The 20,816-nt window shown below is 39.4% G+C and overlaps 1 protein-coding gene across 5 annotated transcripts in view; it reads left to right on the plus strand.

The window, feature by feature from the left end:
* Window positions 1-20,816, plus strand: part of LOC132119430 (transcription factor SOX-6-like) — a 100,002-nt gene that overhangs the window by 29,487 nt on the left and 49,699 nt on the right. For all 5 annotated transcript variants that reach the window (XM_059529420.1, XM_059529385.1, XM_059529392.1 and 2 more), the window contains exons 5-6: window positions 10,121-10,293; window positions 11,959-12,027. In XM_059529420.1, the coding sequence (XP_059385403.1) occupies window positions 10,121-10,293; window positions 11,959-12,027 (242 nt within the window). The remainder of the gene's footprint in view (window positions 1-10,120; window positions 10,294-11,958; window positions 12,028-20,816) is intronic.

Here is a 20,816-nt window from a genome sequence, read left to right on the forward strand (position 1 = left end):
AGCAGAATATCCGATGTTATAGCATCAATATGTCAGGGCGCTTTTAATGGAGAAGACATTTAGGAGGCAGTTAATAGCGGGATTTAGATTGCAAGGGTAATAACATTGGAGAGAAGTGTTATTGTTTTTTTGTTCCCTCGCTTAATGGTTCCCTTTTCCTTCCCTGCGCTATTTAGAATTATGAATAACGTTTGTCCTTGGTTTTAATTATTGGATTAGACTTACTCTCTGCGGCGTGTGGGTGGAGGAGGGGGTCTGGGGAACAGGGGAAAAAGAAACAGTCGTACATTCTAATAAGTGCATTCATCGGCAATAACCTTAATGAACCCCCAAATGTAAATCACATCTCAGTAAACCAGATTCATTGTACCTGCCCCCGTTATGTGGCACCGTAGATCAAAGTGCAGCGAAGAAAATGGAGAGGAAGGATTTAGCCTTTTGAAAGGAGATCTTTTTAAATTACAGGGTATTTTTCTGTTGGATAAATGGCATTGGGTGAGGTCATGTTTAAAAGGTATAAACAGGTAGAAGGCGTTGATAATACCCCACCAGTGGCCTCCGTCGTGATTTTCAGCGAGGCTGCAGGCGACTGTAGAGAAACAGACAGAATTACTTTTCATATCATACCGGCAGCCTAAGGTTTCTAATTAGCCTGCCATTTCATATGACTGTAGACATTTCAAAGGCCTCCTTTGTGCTCCCCCTTACAAAATGTCTCTCTCTGCGTTTGAAGTCGGCCTGATGTAAATACAGGCAATTAAAAAGGAAGCTCAGGGTTGGAGACACACAAGGTCTGCTTAATTAATACACAAACAAAGGCACCAAGCTGGAAAAGAGAAAACACACAACTTATGATTAAGATCTAAAGTGTTATGATAAATCAGAGAGCGCATTAATAGTCAGGTTAAAAAATCAATACAAAGGCCACACGTTCCTTCGGCTCAAAATTAATGGAGGAGAGCGCCGGATAAAAGATGGCACGAGGATGAAAAGGAAGCTGTTGCCTGTTTGGCCTTGCTGTTTTTGCTCTCATATTTGAACCGATGGCATTGTGCTTTCTACCCACAGTTCTTTGTGCCATTGTTGCCGCACTACAAAAAACCCGCCTTTTGATCTTTGTTCGATAAATAAATCGACTAAGAATCGCTGTCCCTGCTGAACTGTTTGTCTAAATAAAATAAAGTTTCTCACTGCTTTTGAAATCTCCGCAGCTGTTTTTTAAAGCCTTTACATATTTTTCACCTTGTGAACCTGTCGAGGCACTACACTGTGGTAAGGAACAGAGTTTAGGATCTGAAAAAAGTAACAGTTTGCTTTAGGGAACGAAGAACAATAGCGGAGAGAGAGAGAGAGAGTGGAAAAAAGCTGAAACTCAGAGAACACTTAGACCTGTTTTCTAAAACGCCGCAGCACGTCCGGACATGCCCTACTCTGTTGCACAAAACAAGTAAACAAAGTCATCACACCAGATTGGTTTTTGGTTCAATCGGTTCGCGTGTAGAAAAGTTCAGTTAGCTGATTTGACGTCTCTTACATTTCAGGTGGTTTTAAAACCGTGTCTTACTAGTAAAATGAAATTGTATCAGGCCATCAGGCAGGCCAGAATTGTGTTTAAGTGCTCTTAAGTGTTGCAGAATCCTGCGTGTTTTCTATAAGCCCCATGTTGACACCGGCTCAGGGCTGAGGGGCAGCAGTAGCAGGTACAGGGTGTATGGGGGAGTCAGCTACGGATCGCTTTCCACCCGCCGCCACTGGAGCGCTGTGTTTGTTTTCATACCTGAGCTCAGCTGTCAATCAGGAGGAACGGTGAAGAAAGAGAGATGAGATCAGCAAAACAAAACCACAAAGCAGGAGAAGCAGGATGTCTGGAGGACGTCCAAACCACAGCAGTGCCTGCTCGATTGTCAGAGAGAGAGAGAGAGAGAGAGAGAGAGAGAGTGAGAGAGGGAGAGAGAGGGAGAGATATATGAACAAATACAGAGTAACACATCAGATATATGCCAGAGAGTGTTATTCACCAAATTTAATGCAAAGAGGTGCGGCTGGTGCAATTAAGATGCTTTGATTCACTTCAGCTAGATTAAATTTTTCATACAATTCAAGACATCGGCACCCATGCACCCTTGTTTCATTATTCAATGGACACTTGCAAAAAATATTTTAAATGAATATTCCGGGGGAATTTTAATTCGGCTTTGTTATTTTAATGGATTTCATTAGTGAATCAGAGGTCTGTGTTTCTGCCGCCGAGATGTTTTGTTTCCATCGCCTTGAACGTTCAGGTGTCCCTGACTATTTAAAAAAAAATCAGACAAAATGTCTGGAAATCAAACTGTAGTTGCAAAATCAGAGTAATGGAAACCCAGAAAAGGACAGAAAGTCTGAAATCTAAGCATTGTTGGACTGCATAAAAATTGTGACTTGAGCTGCTGTGTGGAAAAAGGGGTCCCTCGCTCTTTGCCTAATCAATTTCTGACTGTCTACATGCTTGTGGAGAGAAAGTCCTGTGGCTGGTAGATAAGTAGAAGCTTTTTAAGAGAGCGGCAGGGCTAAGTGTGATTTCGATGTAACTCGTACCTGACTTAGGCGCTCTCTGACAGAGAGCGGACTGTGAGGGTACAGAGCACCGATTGTTCCAGCAGCTGGATTTACTTGAAAACATGATTATTCAATTTAACGTCAGCTTTATTCTTAATGGCTCCAATAAAGGCAGAGAACCCATGCTAGTGTAGATACTGTATGTGACGTGACACTCAGGGATAAGCATGAACATTTTTTACATAACAACATTACATTGCTGTTCCGTTAAAAAAGAATATGGTATGAAACATGAAGCATTATACATTAAGGCGAAAATAAAACATTAAAACTAGAGCTGTTAAAGCTAATGTGTTAACACATCATTTTTATGCTGTTTACACATTTATTCAATTTACAGTTATTCAGTTCTATGAGGAAAAAAGGAAAACAGATTATAGATCCTCATAGATAGGAATTATTTTTATTTGAGTTTCTTTTATCTATTTATATATTTTGCATCATTATTATTATTATTATATAAATAGATTTTATTAATCATATTATTTGTATACATTTATATTATGATCATTCAAAACATTGATATTAATTATTATTTTACACAAAAATTAAATAGGTTATTGTAGGTCTATATTCAGTACATTTTACTGCACTGATAAATTTGTTAACAGTTATTTTATAACTTTTTTATTTTTTTTTTACTTTTTTGTTTTTGTGATTTTAAACAGTGGGAGAAGAATAGGATATTCTTAAACAAAACAAAAAAGAGAGCGCAAGAGAGATGTTACAAAAATCACATGAGATTAATTGTAATTTAATTATTTTACTCAATTTATAATTTTAGCACAAATATGTTACCAAAATAATTGAGCATCTTTTAAAGCGAGGCAAAACAAAACCGATTTCTGGCAGCTTACTTGATATTTGATCTGTGCCAGATTCAAAGGCGTTTTCCATTACTCCTTTTAGGCATTGTTCCTGACCGAGAGAGAGGAAACCTTCTCCACCCATCACAGCATCTGAAATATTCCTCTGTCTCCCCCATCCTCTAGCAGCACGCTCTGCATTTTTCTCTCCCTAACGCCTCAATAGTCAAACTGTTTGCCCTTATGTACACAAGTGAAATATGAGCCACTGTAAATTATTATTCTTTGGGCCACATTTGCAAGATGAATGCGGGGAAAGCTGTGCTCCGTTTCTCTCCTAATGAATTGAGGAATTTAGCTTGTGGCATTTGGCTGTAGAAAGGCACACCTTGTTTGCAGCCTCTCCTCACATGGTGTTATTGAAAGTGCTTGTGAACAGGAGAGCGTTGAGAGGAAGACAGCCATCGAAGCAGCCCAAAACACGCTAACACACACACACACACACACACTGTTCAGACCTGAGGAAAATCACTTCACTAAACCACAGGGCATGCATTTAAGCTTTCCTACTAGGCAAATATTTTCATTTAAGAAGATTCACAATGTCCTACACTGTTCCCAGGCTCCATAGGTGGTGAAACCCAATAATGCAATTATTCACAAATTAGAAACATCTTTGCGTGATGTGTGCCACTTGCAAACACAAGTTTAATTCGGTGTACTGCAGTGTCGGGGGAGCTAATGTTTATCAGAGGGTGGGTCGCAGAGCTAATGTTCTGCTCACGGCCGTGTAATGCTGTTACAGAGCTGGCAGGGCCATGCCCGGGCCGCTTTAGCGCGTGTCACGCTGGATTTCCGACTACAGTAGAGTCTCCGGACTCTGTCTCCTCTCCTCTCCTCTCCAAGCCGCAGGGCTCTGAGGGGATGTACATTGCTACCGATGGAATCTTTCTGCACAGGCACATAAGCACGAGAACAAGTTAGGCCTTGAATGATTGTTACATCTAATCAGGGTTTTTATTCTCTCTAATGATAATAATAATAAAACAGGAAGAGGTCAAGGCATCTGAGCGAGTGATGAATGGGCGATTTTAAAAGTGTGTGTTCAAGGGCGGATTCATTCTCGGCGGTGACCTCAGTGCGATCAACTCTGATAGGAGGAACATTGAAATGCACACCAGGAGCTCTCTGTCCCACGTCTGTCTGCGTGTGTGTGTGTGTTGTGTGGTCAGGTTGAGCTGTTATCTCGGTAGGACTCTTTAATGAAGTGGTTTGTGTGATGCTGAGGATGCTGGGAGAAGAGCAGGGCTCTTGCATTATCTTAATTACACTCGTGAGCATCGCTGCTGTCGTCATTAGATTATTAGTCGGCATTAAAGTGCCCCATGAACGTCAAGAACATGAAGTGTGTGTCTGTTTAAGAGCCACTCTGTTGACTTTTGGTGTCAATCAAGTGTTTTTTGAGATTGGAGTGGGAAAAAAAATGTAAATCCTTGTTGAGAGTGTGTAGTAAGATGTAATGAAGTGCGTTTTAATTTACTTTGCGTATTCTGCCATCTTTCTCTCTCTCTCTCAAACACACACATACTCACACACACTTATAGAATAGATTTAATTCTGTGTTTTGGTTGCTAAGAACACTAGCAAATTAGCGAGAAAAAAAAAAGAGAAAAAAAGATAATACATCAATGTTTTTTTCTACTTCCAAAATAAAATATATAAAAAAAGCGAGAAGTGTATAAATTCAGTTTGAAGCCTACACCACAAAAATGATTTTGTAAATAAAACAGATTATTTTATTATTGTTATTTTGTATTAGTATGTTAAAAATACAGGCTTTCTATTCCAAAATTTCACCATTTATTCAGTGTTTTACTGTACTTGTAATTTATTTGTAATTATTTGTGAAGCAAATATTCTATTCTATTCTATTCTAGCAATTTCTGAGTAAAAATAGTTTCCAAGATCTTTTTTTCTTTAATGCATAGCTAATTACATGCTCGCTGTTTGGCACAAGTGAATATTGAGGACAAGACGTTCACCCTGTTTTTATAGCCTGGACAAGAGCTGTAAATTAACATTATGCTAAATTTTAATGCAGTATTGAAAGTTTTTTTTTGAGTTGATGATTTGAGCTGCCATATGCTTGCATGTGCAAGCAGGTCCTGGTGCATGCTAGTTAATGAAGTTTTATTGGCAGGATCAGCAGGGTTTCGATCATCACATGGGGCAGCAGGCCAGGTAACAGCTGCTGGTCATTCCGTCTTAATTCAGGAGAAAGGGAAACCATTTTAAATGAATATATTAGTCAAAATTATGCTTTATTATTATTATAATTATTATTATAAATATTTAGCAAATTAGTTCCAGTTTATATTTTACAAATTACATACAAGTAGTTAGTTTTAATACAATGTTTAATGGTTTGTGATTTTATGCAGTTGCTGTATTTATTTGCATGTGTAGGTTCATATAAATGTCAGTTGAGCAGAATTATAATGATTTTGTGTGTGCCTGTGTGTGTTCTCGGTCTTTAATCTTTGATTTAGTTTGATCTTCACCCTTGGGTCTTGTCTTTAGATGCAACAAGGTTCTAATAGTGATTTAACCATGCAAACTTTGAGGTCACTGACAAGGCACAATCAAATAGTTTTGAAATTCCCTTTTATTTAACGATAACTCTTGCTATTGACAATAGACACAGATTTTTCACATAAAAGAAGAGTTCAAAAGGGGGACCATAAATGCTAGACTTTGTGTATAAGTATTGCAGGGCTGAAAATCATTAGTGACTGTTTTTTTTTGTTAAGCAAAAAAGATGGTTGAGATGAGAGAATATACCTTTTCACAGCCCACGAGTCGCCAGCCACGTCAGGCATGCCGGCTATGCCTAGCCTGCGTCCGGACACAGCCTGGGCACAATCGCTGCTTTTAGAGCCCTCTTAATTTACTTAGGATGGGCTCGCAGCATATGGGATCATCCACAAAAGCCAACTGATGGAGAGACAAAGAAATTCCAGTATTCGGACATTAGGGAGGGGAAAAAGTCATTCAAATTTAGTCATAATGGTTCAGCTGTCCTAACCAAAGGAAGAGAAGAGAATAGAGAGTCTTTCCCTCTTTCGCCCCCTTTCCTCTTTCTTCCTAGTGTGTGCCTGGATCTTTTATCTCTCTTATTCACTTGGGACTCTTCAAAGTAACAAGCTGCCCTCTCTTCCCTTGGTGCTGGACGTGGAACTCAAATTAGTGACTGCTTGATTAGCAGGGAAGGGGGGTTGGGTTGGCCTAGGGTGGCAGAATGGCTGTTGGACAGAACAAATCGCACCCCTACAAAGTGTCTTTTATCTGGTGGCCCCTCTCTTTGACAGCCCCCTCTCTCGCTCATTCATTGCAGTCGCAGTTGTTTCTCTCCGGTATTCGAGTTGGGCATTGTGGGAAATGTCATCCAATCTGGTTTGTGACAGTGAAGGGAGAAAAAGGTAAATGTTCTGTTGACGCCATCTCTCTCGCATATTCTCCCTCATTCTTTGTGTTTCCTCCTCAGCCAAAGGTCCTGAGTGGAATCTTATGTCCTCGTTGATGAATTAGACAAACCTAACCTGCTCTCATTATTTAGCATCTCCTGGCCAGACCGAGTCAAGTCAGAATGACAATGCAATGAGACACCTTTACAAGAGGAGCCAGACTCACTGCTGTTAAGAGCAATGCAATATGCACCACTGCTCTCTTTGTCAGCGCTCTGCAGACAGATAGAGGCAGAGCTCCCCCCATGCTCCCCTGCCAATAAAACTTTTATCTGCTTTTAAAAGGGATCTATAATTCAACGCAGGAAGAACAGGATTCTCTATAACAAGAAAGGACTACCAAAATACACTATTCCTATTTATTTCCTAAACTAAATAAATGACTGCATATATTTATGTATTCATTGCTCTTATATGGATACATATTTATGAGATTTAAACTGTGCATGAAATTATTTGTAATAACATTTTTGCTAATATTTTTCCTATTTCATTTTTATTATTGTTTTATATTTAATGTGTATTAGTCACTTTTAATACTTTTTTATTAGTTATTTTATTAATTTGCTATTTATCTGTGTATTATTTATTTGTGTATTATTTTAATATATACATATAATTATTTTTTTATTTTATATATATATATATATATATATATATATAATTAAAAATTAATATTAGATTATATAATAAAGCAAAACAATATATAAGTAAAGGATATAAAGCAACAATTTTTTTTTTACACAATACCTTTCATAATATTCTTCAAAGTAATGCAAAAACAAAAGTGCTGCATGAGGTATAAAGTCTCGGTGCTCTTTGGTTGTGGGATAATAAATCTCTGAAGACAAGAACTCCAAGGCACTCGAATATCTCAGTGAAAAAATTAAAAAGCCTTTATTACATTCTTGGCTTGCTTTTTTAAAAAATGGTGAGAGGTACACCTACGCGTTGCAGCTACATGCCTTCATCAGGGTGTGACCTTTCATAATATTGTTCAGTTTCATCCTAGACAAGATATTGTTTGGTATTCTAATGCACTTATTTCTAAAACATTTAGCTTTCCATAATGCACTGAGAAGTTACTGTTATAGTCAGAAAACAATGAAAGAGGACCAGAACAGGCCAGAAATCTGAGGAGGGGAAAACAGGAGTGAGAGAGAAACGGGAAGACATTTTGGTAGCAGGGTGGGGAGGTTGGGGTGAACTCTGGACAATTGAGCCGGAGACGAAACAATGGAGCCTCTGTTAGTATGCTGTTGGTGTTTGTGCAGACCAGCACTCTGCACACACAAGAACCTGTGCTGGGCCCTCCACAGTTTGCAGCCCCTCGGTAAAACTCGGCTACTGTAACACGTGTCACCACTTTATTTACAACATATATATATGGCAGTTCTACACACAAAAAATACATAAAAATGTAAATTACGTTATGTAACCTAATAGGAGCATACTCCAAACTGTTAAATAGCAGAATCAAGCAAAGCAGATTGTGTGATTGAAATGTATGATCAAGTTGGAGAGTTGTCCGGAGAGCTCCTGAGTGGGCAGAATTGAGTCCAGATGTTTGCCCCTCAGTAGGATATGAGTCCTGTCCTCCCCCAGAGGCCCCTGAGATTCTCCATTGGGAGGAGGAGCAAGTTATGCTGTTTGACATCCAACAGCCCTTCTGACTCGGTGAAGTATCTCTCCCTTCGTCCACTGAGAGATGCTCTTGACGCCCCCATCCCCTTCTGACTCTCTCTCCCTTTCTTTTTTTGAGCCTGCTTGGGGGCAGATGTCAGTCCCGACAGTGGCGACAGCTAAATACAGCCCTTCATGGCACAAGCCAAAGGTTAATAAAATCGGTAGCAAATGTATCAATTTTACAGATAAGCCATTCACAACAAGTGTAGTCGGCTGAATAAAAAGCCAATTCAGGGCCGAGGAAACCACATGCAGTAGCAGTGAATAGGCGCTTTTAGGTGCCTTTTTTGAGAGAGAGGGTAAATGGAGAATTGCAGCCTCTCTGCTTCATAGCCACCGCGCAAGCCCGGCCAGTAAATTGCTCTGAATGGGGGCTGGAGGTTGACAGGCCCTATTAAGACAAACTGCCTTCCTCATCGGAGAGATAAAATAAATCTGGAGTTTAGTCAAATTAAAATAGTTGGACTAGAGCAGGCCCCAGGGAGCCCCTTCGGAGAAACTCAAGACAGATGTGGCCAGGGGAGCACAGGAAGACACCCAGGAAAGAATTTAACACTGAGCTGGCCTCTAGCCAAGATGATCATACTGTTCTCATGAAGCAGCAAGTCACTGTCCGGAGGCAGGATCACTTAGCATTTATTAGCTAAAGGTAAAGCATGGAGTCATGGGAGGACGTGCAGAAGGCACGCACATTGTCTGGTGTGATTACACTGTTTGATGCATGCGAGAGAGATAATGATAGGATGCAGAGGTGACGGTGACCCTGTTTGCAAGAAGGCACGTCAGCTCCGAGGTGTTTGTGCCTGCTCCTCCTTTAATGAGAATTGAGAGCAGTCATTACACGGCAGCACCTCCAGTTGTGCAACTGTTGCACACACACTTGCCCTGTATTGTCTGTCACTAATCTGCCACCGTCACTCATCTTGTGACAGCTTGTCTTATTTAATAGGAACAAATTCCATTCCTCACCTTCTCTACAAGAAGCCACGATCACCAGAAGTGGTAAGAGACAGCGGGACTTGCAACCTTTGCACTTTTAATAAAGCTGTTCCGTTATCAGACCGAGGCTGTTTGGATGATACCATTCTCAGCTTTGAAGGAGCTAGAGTTTCCCTCCCAGGCTGCCTTCTGTGGTCTTCAGGAATTCTGGACTGAGACGTACACGATGCTCAGCATTTGCTGGCTCTGTCTTGCCTTCTCAAGAAAAAACCTTGCTGATCCCTGGAGCCTCTCAATTGTGGGTTTTTTATATCTCTGAAGTGCAGATCAATTAACAAGGCTCTGTTTTCCACCACTTGCTTTGTTTGCTGTTCTGTCTCCAGGAAAACTGACCTTTGCTTTTATATTGAGACTATATTTAAGAGGTGAGGGACATCTGGCAGATGTAACCTGAGATGTAAACATATTCTTCTCACTGCTGGTAGAGTATACAGGGTCATGGAGAGAAGACCTTTTTTTCTCTTTTACCGTTTGGTTCCTTGTGTTTGACTACGTGTTTTGTTGCAGGTACTCCAGAAAGTCTTGCAGAGAAGGAGCGACAGCTCTCCACCATGATCACACAACTCATCAGCCTGCGAGAGCAACTCCTGGCCGCCCATGATGAGCAGAAGAAACTGGCTGCCTCACAGATGGAGAAACAGCGTCAGCAAATGGAGCTGGCACGTCAACAGCAAGAGCAGGTGAGAATGTGCAAACCAGAGTAGAGCACCATTTAGAATCAGAGTCATAAATCAGAATTAAAGTCAGTCCCTGAATTTAATTGGAATTGAGAATGGAAGGATGTAGAATGGAATTCAGTTTTAAATACATTTATACTGAAATTTTTAACTAGAATGGCAAAATTTGGAGAAAAGTAAAATATGATTGAAACTTCCCATAGTCCGAAATAGTCCCATAGTGCTTATTTGAAGTACAATTCAATAAATTCCTTTTCTTGCCATTCCAATTCAACTTCCTGTGGAGTGAGGCCAATTTAATTCAAATGCAAATCTCTTACTGGCTTCATAGTGTATATGTCCTATAAACCTTGCTTTGTTTAAAGCCAGTTTAATAAAGATATTATCAGTGATGCGTCACATATTCTCATTTTACAGCCTCATTTATTAGAGGAGGCACTTAAAACAAGATTGCTCTTATTTGCTTTTAAATAGGTAATGAGTTCTTCTATTTAGCGATTTAATATTTTAATTTAGTTTATGGCTTGATGTTCTACTCCTTGATCAGTCAGACTCTGTCATGAGGAGGGAAGCACAGAGTTACAGTTATTGTATTTAACTGATGAAATATGGAAGCATGTAAATTGGTAGCGAAATTGATCTCAGTTAGATCAAACTTTGCACGAAAAGCATATGTAGATCAAGCAAATGAGGCATACTGAACGCATCAGCAGCTCGTGAGCTCCGTTAATGTCACACAAGATCCCTCTACATATTCACTCTTTTTATAGCGAAACCATATAATTGCTGTCAATTTATTATGCAAATGAATAGGTGCATATTAATGTGGTCTGCATTTACCTGAAATGGATGCACGTTTTCTAATCCACCCTATTAATGTCACCCAGCTCTCCGCATTAATATTCAACTTTATAGGGATTGTATATTCCTTGTATGCTCAGCTGATTTTAATAAATGGTTATTTCAGGAATTTACTGTTCTGCAAAGGTTCAAAACCGCATCCCTTTCCATTAATGACAAACAAAATGGAGGGGGGGAGGACAGAAGACAGCGAGAAAGAAAGAGAGGGAGGGAGGGAGGAAGGGGGAGCCTGAAGTTAGGATGTCATTTAGCCATTCAGACACGACACAGTAATTAACTGTTGACACTAGTGAAGAAGCCAGCACAAATTAATCCTGACACATTTGCAGACGGGTGATATCTTACATTGAACACTTTGTAATTATATTTGAAAATGAAAATTAAATGACACTTAAACCTAGACTGTCAGGCTAACTGAGGAGGAAGAACGGGGGAGCCTGCAGGGGCTGGGAGAAATTGATAGAGAGGGAAGAGGCAATGCTCTTAACGTTGAGAGCCCACCCTTGGGCAGACCCGACCACTCCTAGGTTGCATAAACATGCCAGTCTTTCACCCCGCGGCGCATCGCCCCGGCCAGGCCCGGAGCTGGATATAATACACATTAGCAGTCCTCTGATTACAGTCATTAGGGTCAATTGGTGGACGAGAGATGTCACCCACAAGCTCTGATTGCATATATTATCTATCTGCATAAATACATAGTACAATAAATCCAGTTGCTCTCTCATAGACTATTATAACGTACGTCCTTTAATGTTCTAAGGCTTCTAGCGATTTTCAGCTAAACAAATCTTTGTGCTTTCGCAGATTGCCAGACAACAGCAGCAACTTCTGCAGCAACAGCACAAAATCAATCTCCTCCAGCAGCAGATCCAGGTCAGTGCTCGACTTTCGCGTTTTCGTTCTGTTAAAAAACGTTATTTAGTTTTTACAGCTGTCATCAATCACATTACAACTGTCACCAATCAGGATAATTGGCCAATGGTAATTCGGGAAGGGGCTATAGATGGGTAGAATAATTATCACTCCCTAATTAATGAAGGAAGGGAAAAAACAGAAATGAGAGAAAGCTTAATGACACCAAGTGGTGCCTGTTTGCATGTTTTATGGAAAAGTGCCCTAAGGGTTTGAGACATGAAAGACGGTGATAAATGCCTCTGAAATTACACCGTCCCAGCACGGTGACGTGGCAGCAGCTTTGGAAAAACAGTCGCTACGGTTAGCCCCGTTTCCCATTGTCTAATATTGGAAAAATCACTTTGCGTTCATTTAGTTAACTCCGTTGCGGCCGACGAGCCTGTAAACATACCTTGTTGACATGTAAATTGCGCAAACCTTGCCTTTTGCAAATATTTGCTGCTTGCTTTAAGTCAGTTTGAGCAATCTTTTGAAGGTCTCTGTATATAAGTGTGCTTCAAGAATAGGCTCATTGAAAGTTTGCTCTTTGCTTAAAAATAATTGAATTGGATTAGTTGCAAAGTACACAATGTGGTCACCCAAATCCGCTTTCTCGCCGCAAAGTGGATTGTGCTTTTTTCCCTCTCCATCAAGCAATTATGTGAAATGAAAAAATGGAAAGGAGGGAGAATAAAGAAAATGCTTACGAGAGCGCCGTAAATAAATGTGACGTATATGTAAAGAAAGAGTAGGAAAAGATGCAGGATAAGAACGAGTGTTTGTGAGCCATTGGTTTGTGTGGTATGTGGTTCTCAATCAAGCAAGGTTAGCGGACCACCCAGTCAGAGACGTGGATGTACACAAGCTGGTCAGTGGCAGTGGTCAAGGTCTTTTACACACACCATACACACATAAAAGCCAAGGGCAACATGAGCAGCCCGTGCCTTGAGATACTCTCTTCCTTCTCTGCTTTTTTTCTACTTGCTTTTGCACATTCATTGGAGACGGGTACAAAGATCCCCACTCCTCTTTTCTTTCCCAGGTTCACATCCTATACACCAATATGTCAGCTGTTCTTCTCTCACATTTGACACACTCATTTCATTCTTCACTTCTCAGTTCTCACTTTTCACTCTTTATTTCACATCTCATATCATCCTCTGCTTTTGACTTCCACTTCAAAGCTCCTGAGCTTGAGGCCCTCAGAAAGGTATTCCAGGCCGGTTTTCTTCTCAGCAGTCTACCTATCATTGTGAGGTTAACCATCAGCCTTTCTTTCTCTCACTGCTCAGATGTGTCAGGTAAAAACAAACCTCTGTCTTATTTACACAGCTCAGAAGCACGACAGATTTATTGCTCGGCAGTAAAACCTCTTTCGAAAGCATTTCTCAAGAGAAAGGCCCAATATGTTAAGGGCACACGCTGTTGAAGATCGTGCAGAACTAGCCACTGTGCTACGACCACTCTAACATGCCGCGTGTGTGAGAAGCACCACTCTTCACTTTTCAGTAGACAGGCCTCTACATGCTTACTGTGTGTCGCAGTGGCAGTAAGAGTTCGTGTGAACAGTTCAGTTACCTTTAGGAGTGGAGGCTGCTGGAGTTGGATATTCTCAACTAGCGACAGAGCTCATCCAAAACAGCTGGGCTATGCTATACTTACATTCCTACAGTGCACTGAAGAGTAGCTAATTGAAGTTGTTATGTTAACATATGTTTTTTTTTTCCAATAGCATGACATTTGTCCTGTTGTCAAAGGACAAATGGCAGTGTATCATCATGTTAACTGTTACATTGTATTGCGCATACACACTACCATTAAAACAAAAGTTTAATAATTTTATTCAACAATAGAGCCTTAAATGGATCAAAAGTGACAATGAAATGAAAGTTGTCATCATTTACTCACTCTAATGTAGTTCCAAACGTGTATGAGTTTCTATCTTCCATCAGCTGTTTGATTACCAGCATTCTTCAAAATATATTTTTTTATGTTCAAAATGAAAAATAAACTCATACAGGTTTGGAACAACATGAGGGTGAGTAATTGATGACAACATTTTCATTTTTGGGTGAACTATCCCTTTAAGCAGGCCAACTGTTCAATCAACATCAGTAATAAGAAATATTTATCTTGCACCAAATCAGCATATTGATTTCTGAAGGATCATGTAACACTGAAGACTTTTTGAAATGTGTCTTGACTGTAGTATATGGAGCCCTGTTTCTTGTCCAGGATTAAGACAAAAGAGATGGTCTTCATCTGCTGCATTTAATGGCTGTTACACTGTACTACCACATTTTTATACAAGAACACCACCAAACACACATGTATTAAGAAAGTCAGGCTTAGGATGCATACTATCTTAACATGCTTTTTATCTTCTCTGACTTTGTTTCCATGTATATAATTTCCATAGCCTCCCATTGTGACCCATTTAACTTCCGTCTCCAGAGACCACAGCTTGTTGTAAAGAAGTCGGAAGACAAGAGCAGGATGCAATGGGAAGCGATAGGAGGAGGCTTGCTAATGCAGTTCCCTGGCACTCTGTTTTCATTAGAGCTAGCTCTACAAAAAATGCCCAGTGCTCTTAATATACAACAGCTTTGAGTTAATTAGTACTCCAAACAAGCTCTTCAGCCTTCATGTAGAAGACGTAAAAGTTGAGTGGTAAAACAGCATGTAGGGATTGGGTTTCCCCGCTGTTAGCATGGAGCGTGTGCGTGGTTTAAAGAGCCAGCTTTCCCATCAAAGCGCTACTGTTTTGGCTCACATGGTAAGTTGCGTTTTAGACATTTATTGATGATATAACTGATCACATCACTGGATTCTGTAAACGGGACTGAACGGGGTCCAAATAAAAGCATTGGGCCTGTAACCCAATACAGAGTCAGCTTGGAAAATCAGCTCTGGTTTTCTCCAGAGTTTGGCACTGTGTGTTGCCCAAATCATACCACTTTTAAATTACCCTTCTCTCTGTTTCATCACATTTTGTACAAGGAACTCAGAGAGATGAAGAGATTGAGTCTTTGTCTTTTTGAGAATTACAATTTCACTTGTTTTAAAGATTACAGATGTTTATATTATAGCGTTAGAGGCTTATCAGAACTTCAAGCTCAAGGTTTTACTACTTATTTATTCCTTTAGCCAAAAGCCTCTTGTTGAGAAATTTCATATGGCAACTAATTCCGTCCAGGGACCGGATTACTGTTATGTGACTCAAGCACGAACTTAAAAGCACCATAAGAGATTGAAGGAGAGGCTTAGGAACAATTAAAAACAAATGTCGAAGTAAATCTTGATCTGAAACAGAAAATGTGTTACTTATGTAAGACAAGTAAAGCCGCACAAATAAGACCGTGTAAAAGCCACCGCCTCCAACAGGAAAGCAAGTCTGTGTTGGTTGTTCTGAGAATCTGTATTAATCAAGCCAAGTGATTCGGGTTCCGCTGACCTGTTTACAAAGAGCCTGTCTCCTTGACAGTTCCACTCACTGTTTTATTCGCCCTCATGCCATTACAATCAGCTGTAATTGTGAATGGCTTCCTGTAGGAAAGAAAAAAAAATGCCAGAGATCTTAAATATCTCAAGTCATTATCTTACACAAAAATTAAAAATAAAATAAATGGATTAAATGGAGAGAAAATTTATACTTTAATTTTCTGTAAATAAATGCATTTTAGTCCAAGAAATATAAGATTTTTAGAAAGTAATATAATTTCTGTTAATGATAATGTGTGTGATTAATATAATATAATATGATATGATATGATATGATATGATATGATATGATATGATATGATATGATATGATATGATATGATATGATATGATATGATATAATATAATATAATATTTGTGTATGTGTGTATATATATATATATATATATATATATATATATATATGTAAAATTAGTTTATTTGTTTTTCATTTATAATGTATGATAATGTTAAAAGAGTTTTATTTATAGTTTTATCAAACTAGAAATTTGATCATTGATATAATAATATTTGATAATAATTGATATCTGTGTAACTAATATTAGAACTAATTGATAATCGATAACAATTTTAACAAAACATCAGTTGTTCATAATGTTTTACATTTTCAGTTTCTCTTTCTCTTTTCAAATGGTTGCAATAATTGTTTTTTTTTATTTTTTTTAAATTTTTTTGCAATTCTTAAATTACCAAAACTGGCTAAAAAACAAAACAACACTCTGTCGAATAAGCAGTCAAACAGAGATGATTAAGACCAAAAGTTTATGATCAACGTAATAATACTGATATGTAATTAATCACATTCCCATTTAAATTTCCTTGTCTTTTACTTTGCCTGAGCTACTCATAATTATGAAATATGTCTGTGTATATGAGGTTAGAGCACAAAAAGGCTTTTTTTTTGAGGTTGTCAGGAGACACTTTTCATTGTCCTCCGAGCTCATACATCTCATACACTTCATACTTACTATTACAGCTGCTGTGCTCAGTTGAGATTTCAAAGGCCTGTTCTTTTGTGCATAAGTATTAGGTGCTATTGTCTCTCTCTGGGCTGTGTTTTGCGATGGCAGCTGTAAATTCCCAAGCTGGACTCAGGGATGATCTGGGCCAGGTTGACGTGCATCTCTAGCGCAGACTTGGCTCGGTTCCAGGCATTCCTGCACGCTGGGGCTGGTACGATGTGAGCTGAGGTGACGCAGGGAGGAGAACACACAGGTGGAGGCTGGCTCATCTTATTGTATACACACACGAACAAGCATCAAGAGAAGAATGATTCCCTCAAAGGTCAGCGTGAACTTTAGATACTCAGGAGAGACGAGGCTGTGGTGTGTTTGAGGAAAATTCCCGTTGAGATTAAACAACTCTTTCTCTATGAGAATCCCATTATGACGCTCATATACTGTCTCTCATATCACAGCAAACAAGAGTTTATTAGCTCCAATCTCGTTCTCCCTCCTCACACGGCACAGCTACAAGAGACAGAGAGAGCGATAGGGACACTGAGCTCTGTTTGTCAACGGACAGAGATGCTGTTTGTCCGTGTAGGGCCATTGTTGTGCCGACGGTCGCTTCCTGTGTTTTAAAGCAGGCCGCTGGTTCAAACACTCTGTCATTGTGCAGGCCTGGTTCTACTTATCTAAGCCCAGGGCTCCGCTTCCTCTTGCTACTCTACTGAGAGAAACCTCCACGTGGCTGTCTTCCGCTGTCCTCCCCCCTTTCTTCCTCCCACCCGTAACCCCCCCCCCCCCCCCCCTCTCTCCCTCTCTCCTCTTTCTCCTGCCAGCACCGGCTGGATCACACAGATCTCAGATCTCTTGCTCTCCGTCTCTCACCCTCTTCTGGCAAGCGCCAAGCGCCACTTCTCATCCACTTCTCTCATTCCTAGACACATTTTCCCATTTTTTTCCCAAGCTTACTAGGGGGTTATCACAGGAATTTGGAAATGCATTTGAATAGTTTATTTGGTAAAATATATTAATCAGAGCAAGAAGTTAAAATAAATGTAAAAACGTATTTAAAATTTATAGTTAAAATGCAAAATAATTATACAAATAATAAAAACAAGATAAAATACACACACAAATATTTATTCATATATATTAATAGTATAATATAGAGTATTAATGGGAGTTTACTTTTAATTGGACAGCATATCCATTTATTATAAAATAAATGGGAAATAATAGTGAAAATGAAAAACCTGGATAGCTGAAATTTTGCTTATACTTATTCAATTTTTTATAATTTATTAATTCTTTCCAGACTTTTTTTTAATTTGCTATTATAATGAGGAAAAACAAATTAAATCTTCACAGGTTGAGTAGTCATTCCTTGTCTTTTGGTATTTGAAAGCCCACAAAAAGCAATGGAACTTTTTCAGTATGCAGTTATAATGAGAAAAAAAAAGGAAAAAAAATGAAAGGAAGAGAGATGGAATTTTTTGTATTCAGTTATTTGTGTTTGAGTTTTTTGTTTTATGAGCACAGATTCCAAGCAGGCCTGTTTATTATCTCAATAATCACTCACTCCCACTATGCTGAGTTTTGTACATTCTCTTCAATATCAGCACACTGACAGACACCATCTGAAATAATTCTGGCTTTTTATTATTATTTATTTATTCATTTATTTATCAGCCGCTAAATTTGAACAAAGATAATATATTAATTCTACATTTTTCATTTCATCTTTTCCAGCGCTATAAGATCAGCATTCCAGCTCAGTGGCAGAGGAGTGGCACTATTACAGCTAAAGCAGAAGCTGTTGTCAACATTCACTTCAAAGCAGGAAAGGTTCCCTCACATGTGGTTTTAAATGGTGTGGGGGAGCAGCAGGGAGCCTCTAAGGGTTAACTGATAATAGCTGCATACAGCCACCAGATTAAAGATTCTTTTTAATTATACACGGCTAACCACCAGCATAGTGAAGCCAGACAGACTAAAGACGACCTGTGCAGATGATAGACACAATGTGCCAGTGTGTTTGTGTGTGTTGTGAACAGTCTGAGTGGGCCTTCAGGAAATTCCTTTGTTCTTGTGGACTGATAGACAAATGTCTGTGTGTGTGTGTGTGTGAGTGTGAGACTGATGTCTCTCATATGTGTACCATTTCCCCAGGCCACTGTGAGTTTGCCCTTATAGCCATGTTTATCAGTGGGAGAGGAGGCCAGGCTAAAGGGTTAATCAGAGCCAGGTCTCAAACACAAAACACTCACGTCAAGCTCTGTTGCCCAGGACAAACTCATTTCATTGTAATTCTAATAAAATAGAATTTTTGTGCAGTAATAGCATTATTTGATTATAAAACTGAATGCGCACTCAAGAAGCTCGACAGTTTGCATGAGGAGCTACACAGGTCGAAGCTGCACAGCCATTCTCATCGTCTTTTTGGCATTTCAAAGCTCACAAATAGGGATGGAGGAATAATAACAGTCTGTTCAGAGAAGTTGCATAATGGTGTTCAGGTCTCTCCTCTCACTATTTTGCAGAGCGGTGACAGAATTCACAGGGGGAAGTTGAACAAAAAGAAACCCTGTCTGCGCAGACAGAAAAGAGCCTCCTAATTAAACACACAAGACTTTGAGGAACTCATTCGTTATGTCTTTTTCAGAGAGAAGAAAATATGTCTCTCTGTTTTTTCTTCTTTGGGATATGTTCAGTTCTTTTTTTCAGTAGTTTATCTAACCGATTCACTTATTAACATGAGGGATCCATTATAAACAAATGCTTTGTTTTTGTAGTTTACTCAAGTTATTTAAGGAGAAGGTCATATATTAAAATAGACTGTGTCCTGTTAACATATTTTCTATTTCCCTCCGGCTCGACGGAATCTGTGTTAAGAGAATTGTAATCCAGTTACTGTACGCCGGTTTCATCTCCTCTCAGTTGTATTACAATCACCATTATTTAGCTGCTGCACATGAAGCTAATTACCATAGCTTTGTCTTTAGCCTAGAGCCATTTGGTTTGCCTTTTTAATTCAATGAACAACAATTAAATCCAATATTTCATTAAGCTCCCTCAAATGCACCAGGCGCCATATAATGGTGAATAATTCAGCTTGGCTTTTTTAGATAAATATAGGGGTGTCTAATTGAACAAAGATAATGCTCCTAATTTGCCTCTTGTTAGATGGCTTTGGTTGTCTCCCAGAACCCTTGTGATCTCTCATGCTAAAGTCTCATTTATGCGGAGACAGTGCTGAAAACAAGCTATGCTCAAAAAGAATGTGTTGCCAATTAGCATTGTCTGCCTGGCAAATGGATTGTAATAAGGAAGGAAATGAGCGCGGGCGTGTGTTTACATCTCTGCGTCTTTCTGCGCGCTAATGCCCTTCTCTTTATGGTGTGGAGTATGCTAGCTTCTACTTCTACCAGGATAAGGGCCATAACGGTCTCATCAAATCCTCTTGGCCTGGGCCCAGTGCGGCGGAGCCTGAAACGCGCTCATCTTCCATTTAGCAGAGACTGTTAGCTGATGAAGAGCCCAACATGCGAGAGCAGAGATAAAAGAAAGCGGTGACCTGACTCATTAGCCCCCTTTGATTTAATATATTGACACTTGGATACAAATAATTCCATTTAGTGTGCTTGGTTGGAGGGGGTGCGGGGGATCAATTTAATTAGTTATGAAATGTGACTTCTTGTCACGAAGCAGGAGAAACGCTGACGTTAAATAAAGTCATGTGCGGTTCAAACAATAAAGCTTCTGTAGGCCCGTTTTAAAAGTTAATGATGCATAAAAAGGGGCCTAATAGTTACAGCCTCACCAGCGGGCCATGATGCTTTTGGTATTAAGCTAATGGATGGGCGAAGGTAGAATGCTTAACGGCAGTTCAAACAGTTTCGATATTAAGAATATAAATAGTGATCGTCTGGCCGATCACTGCTTTTTTCTGTTAAGGCAATGTCTTTAGTATTGCTTTTCACTGTGAGATCAAATAGTTACTTGTGCCAACAAGAAGAGTGAGGATACAGGATTTGGCTTTGTCACTGCTTGCTAGAAGAGTCAGTATTTAGTTAATTTGTGCATATGTTCGGACTAAAGACCATGTTTCCAGCATATGGTGAGAGATCACAACACAAAGACATACTTGTATAGTTCTGTATGTGATCATTCCAAGTGACTGCTTAGAAAAAATAGACAAAGAAAGACTGATTTTTTACGTTGACTGCATAACATCATGCTTTTCCACAATTAAATAAAAAGGGTCTTACGACTAAAATTGGATGGTTAGCCAATGCTCTAAACCTGCATGACTTTCTTCCTT

Source organism: Carassius carassius, chromosome 3, assembly GCF_963082965.1.
Source record: "Carassius carassius chromosome 3, fCarCar2.1, whole genome shotgun sequence".
Lineage (NCBI taxonomy): Eukaryota > Metazoa > Chordata > Actinopteri > Cypriniformes > Cyprinidae > Carassius > Carassius carassius.